The sequence below is a fragment of the Sinocyclocheilus grahami genome, unplaced genomic scaffold (genome assembly GCF_001515645.1).
Source record: "Sinocyclocheilus grahami isolate Dianchi unplaced genomic scaffold, SAMN03320097.WGS_v1.1 scaffold565.1, whole genome shotgun sequence".
In the NCBI taxonomy this organism is placed as follows: domain Eukaryota; kingdom Metazoa; phylum Chordata; class Actinopteri; order Cypriniformes; family Cyprinidae; genus Sinocyclocheilus; species Sinocyclocheilus grahami.
Window position 1 is genome coordinate 492268 of NW_015505744.1, and position 14440 is coordinate 506707.

A 14440-nucleotide genomic window follows, 5' to 3' on the forward strand; every position below is an offset into this window, starting at 1 on the left:
TCCAAGCTTTCTTAATCGTTTTGCTAATAAACTTTCTACATTTCTTATTTATTTGGTTATATATTATACGTGTTTACTTATTTCCAGTTTTTTTTTTATAGGCTACCTATTTAAACTTTATGTAAGTTATTTGTTATTTTATATTAGGCATAGCCTGCCCTATAGCATGGTGTATTTTATTTATTTTGTTAATAAAAGTTATATGTTTTATATATAGGCTAAAGTGAGTTTGACGTTGTATTTTGTTGCTGTTGCATTAGAGCAATTGACGCTGAATTGACGCTAATTCGTAAAATGCGCACTAAAATGTTTTTAAGCTATTTAAAAGCGAAGGAAAGCAAGGAAAAGAGGGAAAATTCAAACGAACAATTGATTTACGCCGAATTGCCGCGATTTGAAAGTGAAAGTAAAATGTGCATGCCACTTTTGCAAGCTATTCAAAAGCGAAGGAAAGCGAGGAAACGCCCCTGCCCCCAAGGTTATATCGGTATTATCGGTGTTGTCACATGTCGATTAACCGGTGGGGAAATTTCCTCACCGTCACAGCCCTAATGTATTCTGGACTTTTCCCGTCATTTTCCAAGTCACCCTGGTCTTTTCTTACAATCGACCTCAGGCTCGTATTTAGATCTGCCTCCATCTAATCATCAGCCCATGGACAGAACCAAATCCCTGCCATGTATTTTTTCAATAATCTATTTCACTGTACATCACAATAGGTAAATATCTGTAGTAGGGCTGAGCGATATGGGCAAAAACTCATATCTCTGTATTTTTTGGCCGATTTGCGATATAAGGTATATATCTCAGTATTTTTGTTTTTGTAATATTTAATATATATTTCACATACCACCCAATGTTGTCCAATGAAACAATACATATTAAAGGCTCTGAAAACAAATGAAGTGAATGTAACCATGTAAGCCTATATGATGTGCAAAAAAGGGTTAAAACCACATTTAATTCTAACATTATAACATTGCAATTTAAAAACAAAAATAATGCTTTTAAAGCTGGTCAAATTTACTAAACTAAAAATGAAAATAAATGAAAACAAAAGCACAGACTTCTATTAGGCTATTTTGATTAGGCTACCCCATTACAGTCACTTTACAGATAGTACTGTCATATAAATACACTTACTTGTCGGTTTAAAATTATACATATGTCACATTTATTCTCTGCTATTTTGATTAGGCTACCCCATTACAGTCACTACAGATAGTACTGTCATATAAATACACTTACTTGTCGGTTTAAAATTATACATATGTCACATTTATTCTCCAACTACAAATATTTCAGCGAAATGTATATTTATTGCGCTCCTATTTCATTGAGTTCCGTCTGTTTGGCGCGCTCATTCTAATTGAAGTCTGTGAAGTTTAGCAGAGAATCGCAAAGCAGAAGGCTCATGCACTTCTGACAGAAAAATTGAAATATTTCCATGACTTTCTAACATTTACAGATGGAGAATATACCTGTGAAATGTAAGTTATGCATTAAGGAAAACAGCACATCTCAAACACATTAAACAGCGCGTCTCTGTCAGAGACTCGATATACCGCCCAGCCCTAATTTGTAGATGCTTTCGTTCCATTGCAGCTTTAACCAAGTAAAGTTGCTCATACAGAAAGTATTGTACCTTTTTATTTTTTAAGGATGCACTGATACTGAATTTTTGACAAATACCAATAAGCTAAGCTAATAAATGGCTGATATTATAAATCTAAAAATGCTTTGTTTAAAAAGATAATTATAAAGACAACACTAGTAGCAAATTAAGTCATCAGAACATGATGTACAGTATGAAAGATCGCTAGATATTCACTTTAAAATGTACTATAAAACTCCTCTGCAAACTTGCTTTCTTCTCTGGCTTCGCATCCTCGCAGCATTTAGAGAATTGATCAATCTCTCATGATGCTGGACTCGAGAAACAAGGAATCATCAATTAGAATATTGAGAAACAGACATTGGGAAGCTTTCAGAACACTGATAGCACAACAAAATAGAATTCGTTTAACCATTAGCTTGAGTTTGGGTATGGGACTGTCTTTTTTGTCTGGCCCATAGTTGAAGGGGGTAGGTTTTAAGAAACCTGTCAAGAAACAGTCATTATTTTGCCAAGAGGTCAAAGTTTGGCTTGTAGATGCAGAAACTACATAATTTGGTGGCAATATTTTCTGATCCATCAGTTTCTTTTGAATATGAAGATTTTTAAAGCAAAATACAATGGCAGCCTCTCCCTTCTCTGGTTTCTTTAGTCCTCGTGGCTGTATTTGAGTGCATTATGCTCTGACTTTTCCCTTGTGAGGATGGAGCATTCTGCATGTAGGCTAGTCTCCACTAAACAAAGATTAGAGCAACCTCCAAGAGACCCCTTAATGCTCAGTGAGTCCCGTAGGTGCATTTGGATTTAGTGGCACTAGGATGATAAAAATCCTTAATTGACAGCACTAATCTGTGTGTTTTGAACAACAAGCACTTCATTGAGCTGAGAAGAGTGACGGGATGACGTGGCGTGACTCTTATTCTGGAGTTGGCCATTGATGTGAAAGCAGGATTACACTCTGATAAAGGCTGTAAATCTGCTAATATTCTGCACAAGAACAAATTACTTATTAGGTTTGTTAGATATTGAAGTCTTTGATCTCTCTCTCATTTGTTAGGGTTGATTTCTTTGTTTTAAAACCAGCACATTCAAATTCACAGTTCATTCACTTTGGATTATGCAGTATATAGAAATGCATTTAAACTATATAGAGGGGATTTTTCTCATTGCAGTCAAAAATATGATGTCACAATTGATCAAAGATTCAAACACAATACTAATATTATACTAATACTAATAAAAATACAAAAATGACCAGTCACAAGTGGTTGGTATGGTTTTGTAATGTTTTTGTGCTCAAAAGTCTTTGTGCTCACCAAGGCTGCATTTGTTTGATCAAAAATACAGTAAAACTGAAATATTGTGAACTATTAATTTTTTTTACTTTTATTTTAATATATTTAAAAATATATAAAAATAATCTATTCCTGAGATGCAAAGCTGAATTTTCAGCATCATTACACCAGTCTTCAGTGTCACAAAATCTTTCAGAAATCATTCTAATATGCTGATTTTGTGCTTATTATTAAATATTTCTTATTATTATCAATGTTGAAAACAGTTTTTGTGATTGTGAAAATTTTGTGGAATCAAGTGTTAATTTAGTTAACGAAGACTATGATGAAAAATGTTCTTTGATGAGCTTTTTTCCCATGACTAAAACGAGACGACAATAAGGTCAATAAACGATAACTATGACTATATCAACATGCAATTTCGTTTATGAAATAACAATAATAAAATAAAAATAATAAAAACTTTAACAAGAACCTTTGTTTTCATCAAAAAAGGAGACAAAATGTTATTGCGGACTGCTCTACACGCCTCTATTACACGTTGATGTTGATATGTTGCCAAAATGTTCAATTCAATTCAAGTTTATTTGTACAGCGCTCAAACATAAACATAAAATGTTGAGACTTTTAGTCGACTAAAACTTGACTAATACTAAATAGGATAAGGTTGACTAAATAATATGATAAAAACTAACAAGGACATTTAACACGGGACTAAGACTGACTAAAATTGAAAATAGCTGATAAAATGAACACTAGTGGAATCCTTAATTTTTTTTTTTTCAGAATTCCTTGAGGAACAAACTAAATTTTTTTGAAACTGAATTTATTTGAAATTGATTTTTTCTAACATTACAAATGCCTTCAATGTCACTTTTTCTCAATTGAATGGATCCTTGATGAATAAAATGATTTTTTAAAAATTATACTGACTTAAGACTTATGAACAAAAGTGGGTTTCCTAATGTTAAATTGATTGACTTTTTGTCATTCATTTCCGTGCCAAAATTGGCACAATATAGTATATCATATAAGAAAAAAGGAAGAAAATGAGAGTGAGAGTGACGATAAATGATGATAACATTTTAATTTTAAGGTCAACATCTCAAGTCTTTTTAATTGAATCACATTTGACAGGCCAGTCACTGTTCTGAGATTGGCTTCTTCTTTCATTACTGTCATTGAGGAAATGACTTTTTTGAGGCAGGTCTGAAAAGGCCAAAACCAAACCAATCTAGATAGTGTCTATCTGTGAGTTAATGCACACTTGTCTTCAAAGAGAATCACAGACTACTAATCTGTGTCATTATCAGGAATCGTAATGTCAGCACTGCAATTAACCCTACGTTGATTAACATCAATAACTCTCCTAGAGGACACAAAATCATTATATTAGATTACTTCAATCCGTCGCAATCCCCTTTCATTTGCTTATGCCCATGTTAGAAGGAAAAATGGATGTTCTGCTCACCCTCCTTCCTCTTGAAACGCAGAGCAGGTGGTGTGATTATGCCAGCTCTGATGTCTGCTGTCAGCTATAGCTTTAGTTCACACATTTCCTATGTAATATAACAGTGTAAATAAATCCTAACCAAATCTGTCTGTTCCCCTGTCTAAATATTCACAGGTCTAAATGTTTCTAACAGGGTTTAATGGAATTCATCGAAATGTTAGACTGTTGTTATTCGCGAGTTCTCTGGCTGTCAGGGTGTGTACACACCAGCGCGCCATTGTGAGATCAGGGAAAGAATTAAGAGCCGGTTTTCTTCTCTACATGACAAATTCAGCTTGCTTTTATCCATAAGGGTGTTCAAACACGATAAATTTGTGAAAATGTGTCAAAGGATGTTCACTTCAAGGTGAAATGAATGCCTGGACTAATCCCTTTGTACATACACATTATTATTTCAATATCAAAATATCTTCCTTTATGTTTCACAGAAGAAACAAAGTCATAAAGGTTTGGCATGAGGGGGAATAAATGATGACTGAATTTTCTGGATTTTTTGGGTGGACTATCCCTTTAAGCATCTGCAAGTGTTTATTTGTGACATCAAGCAATTGCAAACAAAATATTGTGGCAAAATGGTCACTTATGAGGGTCCATGATGATTAGGGTGTTGCCTACAGAGCTGGGTAGTAATTGATTACATGTAATCTGGATTACGTAATCAGATTCCAAAAATTAAGCACTTGTAATTAGAATAAATTACATTTTAAAATATTCGTAATCAGACTACAATTACTTTTTTATTGATTACGTGATTACATATTATTTACACAAGAGCAATAAATTATTTAATGATTTATTGATTCTCCTTAATTCCTCTTTTTTATCTTTTAAATGTTTCTTTCGGGGGGGGGGGATTTTTGCATTTTTGAATATGCTGACTAAAATTGAAAATAGCTGATAAAATGAACACTAGTGGAATCCTTAATTTTTTTTTTTTCAGAATTCCTTGAGGAACAAACTAAATTTTTTTGAAACTGAATTTATTTGAAATTGATTTTTTCTAACATTACAAATGCCTTCAATGTCACTTTTTCTCAATTGAATGGATCCTTGATGAATAAAATGATTTTTTAAAAATTATACTGACTTAAGACTTATGAACAAAAGTGGGTTTCCTAATGTTAAATTGATTGACTTTTTGTCATTCATTTCCGTGTCAAAATTGGCACAATATAGTATATCATATAAGAAAAAAGGAAGAAAATGAGAGTGAGAGTGACGATAAATGATGATAACATTTTAATTTTAAGGTCAACATCTCAAGTCTTTTTAATTGAATCACATTTGACAGGCCAGTCACTGTTCTGAGATTGGCTTCTTCTTTCATTACTGTCATTGAGGAAATGACTTTTTTGAGGCAGGTCTGAAAAGGCCAAAACCAAACCAATCTAGATAGTGTCTATCTGTGAGTTAATGCACACTTGTCTTCAAAGAGAATCACAGACTACTAATCTGTGTCATTATCAGGAATCGTAATGTCTTATCTTTTCAGCACTGCAATTAACCCTACGTTGATTAACATCAATAACTCTCCTAGAGGACACAAAATCATTATATTAGATTACTTCAATCCGTCGCAATCCCCTTTCATTTGCTTATGCCCATGTTAGAAGGAAAAATGGATGTTCTGCTCACCCTCCTTCCTCTTGAAACGCAGAGCAGGTGGTGTGATTATGCCAGCTCTGATGTCTGCTGTCAGCTATAGCTTTAGTTCACACATTTCCTATGTAATATAACAGTGTAAATAAATCCTAACCAAATCTGTCTGTTCCCCTGTCTAAATATTCACAGGTCTAAATGTTTCTAACAGGGTTTAATGGAATTCATCGAAATGTTAGACTGTTGTTATTCGCGAGTTCTCTGGCTGTCAGGGTGTGTACACACCAGCGCGCCATTGTGAGATCAGGGAAAGAATTAAGAGCCGGTTTTCTTCTCTACATGACAAATTCAGCTTGCTTTTATCCATAAGGGTGTTCAAACACGATAAATTTGTGAAAATGTGTCAAAGGATGTTCACTTCAAGGTGAAATGAATGCCTGGACTAATCCCTTTGTACATACACATTATTATTTCAATATCAAAATATCTTCCTTTATGTTTCACAGAAGAAACAAAGTCATAAAGGTTTGGCATGAGGGGGAATAAATGATGACTGAATTTTCTGGATTTTTTGGGTGGACTATCCCTTTAAGCATCTGCAAGTGTTTATTTGTGACATCAAGCAATTGCAAACAAAATATTGTGGCAAAATGGTCACTTATGAGGGTCCATGATGATTAGGGTGTTGCCTACAGAGCTGGGTAGTAATTGATTACATGTAATCTGGATTACGTAATCAGATTCCAAAAATTAAGCACTTGTAATTAGAATAAATTACATTTTAAAATATTCGTAATCAGACTACAATTACTTTTTTATTGATTACGTGATTACATATTATTTACACAAGAGCAATAAATTATTTAATGATTTATTGATTCTCCTTAATTCCTCTTTTTTATCTTTTAAATGTTTCTTTCGGGGGGGGGGGATTTGTGCAATTTTGAATATGCACGTGGGTTTCCTAATGTTAAATTGATTGACTTTTTGTCATTCATTTCCGTGTCAAAATTGGCACAATATAGTATATCATATAAGAAAAAAGGAAGAAAATGAGAGTGAGAGTGACGATAAATGATGATAACATTTTAATTTTAAGGTCAACATCTCAAGTCTTTTTAATTGAATCACATTTGACAGGCCAGTCACTGTTCTGAGATTGGCTTCTTCTTTCATTACTGTCATTGAGGAAATGACTTTTTTGAGGCAGGTCTGAAAAGGCCAAAACCAAACCAATCTAGATAGTGTCTATCTGTGAGTTAATGCACACTTGTCTTCAAAGAGAATCACAGACTACTAATCTGTGTCATTATCAGGAATCGTAATGTCAGCACTGCAATTAACCCTACGTTGATTAACATCAATAACTCTCCTAGAGGACACAAAATCATTATATTAGATTACTTCAATCCGTCGCAATCCCCTTTCATTTGCTTATGCCCATGTTAGAAGGAAAAATGGATGTTCTGCTCACCCTCCTTCCTCTTGAAACGCAGAGCAGGTGGTGTGATTATGCCAGCTCTGATGTCTGCTGTCAGCTATAGCTTTAGTTCACACATTTCCTATGTAATATAACAGTGTAAATAAATCCTAACCAAATCTGTCTGTTCCCCTGTCTAAATATTCACAGGTCTAAATGTTTCTAACAGGGTTTAATGGAATTCATCGAAATGTTAGACTGTTGTTATTCGCGAGTTCTCTGGCTGTCAGGGTGTGTACACACCAGCGCGCCATTGTGAGATCAGGGAAAGAATTAAGAGCCGGTTTTCTTCTCTACATGACAAATTCAGCTTGCTTTTATCCATAAGGGTGTTCAAACACGATAAATTTGTGAAAATGTGTCAAAGGATGTTCACTTCAAGGTGAAATGAATGCCTGGACTAATCCCTTTGTACATACACATTATTATTTCAATATCAAAATATCTTCCTTTATGTTTCACAGAAGAAACAAAGTCATAAAGGTTTGGCATGAGGGGGAATAAATGATGACTGAATTTTCTGGATTTTTTGGGTGGACTATCCCTTTAAGCATCTGCAAGTGTTTATTTGTGAAATCAAGCAACTGCAAACAAAATATTGTGGCAAAATGGTCACTTATGAGGGTCCATGATGATTAGGGTGTTGCCTACAGAGCTGGGTAGTAATTGATTACATGTAATCTGGATTACGTAATCAGATTCCAAAAATTAAGCACTTGTAATTAGAATAAATTACATTTTAAAATATTCGTAATCAGACTACAATTACTTTTTTATTGATTACGTGATTACATATTATTTACACAAGAGCAATAAATTATTTAATGATTTATTGATTCTCCTTAATTCCTCTTTTTTATCTTTTAAGTTTTTTGTGGGGGGGGGGGGGATTTGTGCAATTTTGAATATGCACATTTTTGGAGTGAGAGACTGAGGGTGATTTTCGTTTGGACTGTTGGACAAATGACAATAAAGTATTCTTCCATATGATATTCGTATTCTTCCAGTTTTTGAACATTCAAATAAAGACCAGTTTTTCAAACACATTAACTCTTTCCCCGCCAGCATTTTTGAAAAAAGTTGCCAGCCACCGCCAGCGATTTTGATGATTTTCACCAAACTTTGATGGCCTCCAGTATTCTTTGCTGTATGAATATTTGAATATACAATACACGAAAATAAAGATCAGAGCCAGAAATCAGTTTCATTCTAGCTTAAATCATTATTTTTATTAATCAACACTTGAATATAGGTAGGTTTCATAAAAAATGCATAATTTTGAGCAAAAAGGTGAGAAAATCACATTTTTATCAAAAACTACATCTGGATAATATTCAGTACGATTATCAAAGCATAAATCCAGTAAATCGCTTCCATCAACACCTCCAAAGCTTTCACAGACATATACCACTTCCTGGATCCACATTTTACTCCGTAACATTATGTAGTTTTCATTTATAGTCTGTCTATTGCTGGTGATCGCATTATTTTTCATATGCATCTGTTTACATAAGAGATCGCTAGTTTCTCCATCTTGTACACGTGTTTTTGTTCGGGAGGTTTTGTACTCGTTCAGAAGATGCGTAATAGCGCCCCCAAGTGTATAACAGTGAAAAACTTGTCTTTGGCGGGGAAGCGTTTTCTTGCAAAAGACAAGATAACTCGTCAATGGCGGGGAAAGAGTTCAAATGCACAAATTCACATTATTTCACATTAACCCCAGTTTGAGAAACTTTGATGTAATGTTTAATGCACTTCATGTTGTTAAAGGGATAGTTCACCCCAAAATGAAAATTCTGTCATTAATTACTCACCCTCATGTCGTTCCAAACCCTTAAAACCTTCGTTCATCTTTGGAACACAAATTAAGATATTTTTGATTAAATCTGAGAGCTTTCTGACCCTGCATAGACAGCAACGCAACTGCAATGTTCCCAGTCCCAGAAACATAGCAAGGACATCAGTAAAACAGTCCATGTGACATCATTGGCTCAACTTTAATTTTGCCAAGCTACAAGAATACTTTTGTTAACATCTTCCACCATTTTGGAGAGTATCACGACGCATGTGCATGCTTTCCCCAGAACGTAATCAATGTAATCAGCATTGTTTACGTTCAGCATGCGCACGTTTTCTCCTGAACGTAAACAACGCTGATTATGTTGTTTACGTTCTGGGAAAAGCGCGCACATGCATCGTGGTACTCTCCAAAATGGCAGAAGATGGTAACTCGGGGAGAAGAATTGTTGAATAAATTATGTATTTTTGTTTTCTTCTTGAAGCTTTGCAAAATTGAAGTTGAGCCACTGATGTCACATGGACTGTTTTACCGATGTCCTTACTATCTTTCTGCAGGGTCTGAGAGCTCTCAGATTTCATCAGAAATATCTTAATTTGAGTTCCGAAGATGAACGAAGGTCTTACGGGTTTGGAACAACATGAAGGAGAGTAATTAATGACAGAATTTTCATTTTTCAGTGAACTAACCCTTTAACTAACCCAACAAATGGAATATATGTTCTTACTCTTTGTGTTTTTATATCAATATGGTACAAGATTATCCTATTTAAATCAATATGATTAACAAGTTAGGTCAAAAATAATCTAAAATTAGTCAGATTATATTACCTAAAATGTATAATGTAATGGATTACGTTATTAACTACAAATTTTGTCATATAATTTGGAATACAATTTGTAAGTTATCTACCCAGCTCTGGCTGCCTATATAGAGAGAAGACATTAAGGCAGCTCATATGTATTATATCCAATTTACATGAAGCGATATATACTGTATAGCAAATCTCAATCTTTTTATAAAGTTGGATAGATTGAAGTATGTCCAACTATATGTGCATACATACATACTGTATAATCACTAAGAGTGATATGTTCTGTATACCATATCTCAACTGCTTGATTTTCACCCAGCTCTAATCTGCTAATGCAACTATAAAGCATGAAGATACAGAATTATCATGATTTTCTGTAAAGCTGTTTTGAAACAATGTGTACAATGTGTAAATATACAAATACATTTGACTCGACTAGGTTTTGGGATGGTGCCTGAATCTCCTCCTTATATCAGAAAGTCGACCTAACAAGCTGTTTTCAGACCATGTTCCCCTTAGCACTGTTTATATAATCACTTCATTCACCAGAGGGGTCACAAATGAGACGAGATGAGAGGTCAGGGGTCACGGCCACTGCACACTCCAGAGCAAAAGTCAGTTCCATTTCACCCACAATTCTATTCACAGGAAAAGTAATTTAGTTGATCCAATCCCGAGCAAAGGAACGTCCTATTCCGAGTTCATTTCCAGGGAAAACCCTGATGTAGACCAGAGTTGAATAGAACTTGTCACATTTTTATATTGAGGCTCTTCCTTGTGCTCTGGAAATGCAGTTTACTCTGTTAGTACTATATGTAAATGGCTGCTTAAATCACCTGCAAATTCAACAAGCCATCCATATAAATTTTCACAAAAACATCAACATCCAGCTTTTGAAAGATTACATTTCCATTCACTATTCAGTTGAGATTTTTTTTGCCTTGCAATAAAAATGTCATCGAATTGAATGTGCAGCCACGTAGCCGACAGACATTTTATGACTGTAAGCAAAGAGCGTGCTCCTTTAACAAGTATAAGACGGCTTTTGCTATTTGAACTCAAAGCATTTCCATATGTTTATCTCTGAGAGACTAACAACCCTCAGGATGTATTATTACCGGAGGAACATTTGTTAATCTACTGATGGGAGCACTGGCATAAACATCATACCATGATGTTCCAGGCTTGTTTTTCGCTCCAGCTGAGGCTTAAAATGCTCTGCCTGGTGTTTGACAACATTAAAGAGGGCATGTTTTGAGCAAAAAAGTCTTCAAAAGCGTGAAGCCCCTTTCGAACGGTCCCTTTTTCAAAGCCTGAAAATATATAAACATGCTTAGCATGCAATATTTGAACAGTAAATAGAAGCGTTTAAAAAAAATCGTATTAACATTTATGTTTCTTGAGGCAGAGGAGATCTAGATGTAGCAGGACTCAACAATTAAGCAGTGTGAGAGAGTTTTAGGCCATTCAGTTGGTCACATGTTCCTACAGTCCAATGATTTGCTGATCATGTGCATGATTTTATGCCTTGCAAACATAAACATTTGGTTTTCTGTGATGTTTTAAACATTGTTTTGCGAATTATGCACATCACCAAGGTAAAAGTTTTGGGCAAAACTGGTACAGTGTTTGTATTAGTGTACAGTGTATTCCATTGTTTGTTTGTTTTTAAGGTTTAAATGTTCAATAAAAAAATGGTTCTTATTAATACTGCTAAAATATTGCAAATATGTTTCTAAAAATAAAAATAAAATGCACTGTATTACTATATAATAATATTTAATATCATATTTTTACTGGCCCAAATTCTTATTGTTGACCACTATGGAGAACAAACACACATTATAATGTTCCATAATACATCTTAATACACACATACATATTCAAGCTGATATGCTGAGTTTGACCATCAGTGCAAACGTTCATGGATCCAATCAACACAGGCACTCACCAAAGGTGTGAGAGCTGTCTTTTTATAGAGATGTGTTAGTATGTTGAATCATTCACACCTACGCTTTAGACTCCTGGAGTCCTGGCATACTGGCTATGGGCGCCACTTGCCTTCGATCCAGCATGCTGCTCAAATAGCAAGTTGAAGATGAATACAATCTCAGTCCAATTACGCCATAGTGCTGTATTAAACTTAATAAGACGTGATTTTAATATGACTTTACAACATCCTGCAATGTTGCACACTTTAGTCTATGAATATTTTATTTATTTAAGAGTTTTGGAGATTTTGGTCTTTCCTTATTCAAGCATATTACAAGATGTATGTATATACCTGTTAACTACAGTACATAGAAAATAACCAAAATGGCCACTGAATTGATTTATCTTAAAAGGACTTTGGCTAACTGTACTTTCTTCTTCTTTTACAGCTTTCTTTTGCGGCCACAACTCCTGTCCTGGCAGACAGGAAAAAGTATCCAAATTTCTTTAGGACCGTCCCATCAGACAATGCTGTGAACCCTGCTGTGGTGAAGTTTCTCAACTATTACAACTGGAGCAGAGTGGGAACTCTGACCCAGGATGTCCAGCGCTTTTCTGAGGTATGTTGAGAAAAATAACTTGCCCTATTTCTGAATGTATTTTGAATCACGATATTGTTATTCAGTCCTTAAATTAATGTTAAGAAAATGTTTTAGAGAGTAGATATTATGTTTTCGGTCCTTATTTATTTGAAGGAATATTTCAGAATATTGAAACACTTGGAGTGAATAAACAAAAAATTTAATTTAGCGAATTTAGCTCAATGGGAATGAATGGGGCCAGTCCGTAAACATTAAAATACTCAAGCACCATTATATGCCACAAATACTGTTCATAAAGATTTACTTCTATTGAACCTGGAGTATTCCTTTAAAGGGGTCATGAATTGAGAAACCAAAATTCCCTTGATCTTTTGACATATAAAGCCGGGCTCACACTACAGGAGTTTTAAAATCCTAACCGATTATGAAATCTGGTTGCAGCACACACATAAAAAGAATCTTTGCAGATTATCTTCCCTCAAATCTTAAACATGTACACAATACAAGATTTGAAAATCGTGGCGCATCACACACTACAAGATATTATTAAGATTATCATGCCAGAGGGAGCGCTTCGCGTGATCTCACGCAGCAGATCATCATTGATATTTCAGTGATGTTTACATATGTTAGCTTTCTGCACACTCACAAAACTGAGGAGATTTCACCTCAGCGCTTCTCTTTCTCCTTACGGTTGTGAGACAGTCGTGTTACTACAAAACGTCAAGAAGCAGTTTCCTCTGTCTCCACTATCCAACGGAGCCACAGCAGCTGTTTTGTGGTTGCGCATTGGCTATTGTGAAAGTACTGACATAATCATATAGCTGTCATCCTCCCGATTTAAATTCTAAATATCAAACATGTTTGATATGATCGGGGCGGCCCCAATTTGTGTGCGAGCCGATCGGGAGGTGCAAGATTCAATCTGTGAACGGCTCACATTACCAGATAATCTGCGGCGAACATCGAGACCGATCGAGGTGCTCGACAAGATTTTTGTTCCGATTCTCGGGAGGGGGAAATCGGGGCTAAATTGGGCTAAAAATCCTGTAGTGTGAGCCCGGCTTAAGAGGTCATTGTACTATAAAGTTTCAGAACTCAAAACTTTGTCGTTAGTCTAAAAACAGCTTATATTGAAGGCAGTCTGCCAAAACGACAGCTTTTGGAATGTTCTACTATATGATGTACAGTAATAATGGCAGGATGAAGGCTGACTTTGATATTAAAATATTTAGGCCTACATATCTAATTTTAAAAAATGCAGGGGAAAAAAGAAACTGTAAATTACTGACTGAATTCTGTATGTTCTTCAATAAAAAAATAGTTGTTGATTTTCAGCTATTAATTATTTATTTAAAAATTATTAATAGTTGTGTTTTTTAACATTTTAAGTTGAATTAGATTATTGTATTAAATATATTTTTAATTTAAAGGGATAGTTCACCCAAAAATGAAAATTACCCCATGATTTACTCACCCTATGACTTTCTTCTTTCAGACAAATACAATCGGAGTTATATAAAAAAATGTTGTGGCTCTTCCAAGATTTATAATGGCAGTGAACCCAAAAAGTGCATCCATCCATCATAAAAGTGCTCCACATGGCTCCGGGGGGTAATAAAGGCCTTCTGAAGCGAAGCGATGCATTTGTGTAGATTACGCTACATCTACGTCATCCACTAAAACACCACTCTCTCGTGAATGTGCGTACGTCAGTTAGCGGAAGCTAGAGATTACGGTTTATAAAGTTTTAAAATATGGATATAACAAGGATAATTTTTAATATAACTCT

General features: G+C 34.8%; 1 protein-coding gene across 1 annotated transcript in view; it reads left to right on the forward strand.

Annotated features, from left to right (window-relative positions):
- LOC107556342 (gamma-aminobutyric acid type B receptor subunit 2) overlaps positions 1-14440 on the forward strand; it is a 269850-nt gene that overhangs the window by 163491 nt on the left and 91919 nt on the right. Inside the window, exon 3 of the mRNA XM_016239437.1 lies at positions 12496-12666. Coding sequence (XP_016094923.1) covers positions 12496-12666 — 171 coding nt within the window. The remainder of the gene's footprint in view (positions 1-12495; positions 12667-14440) is intronic.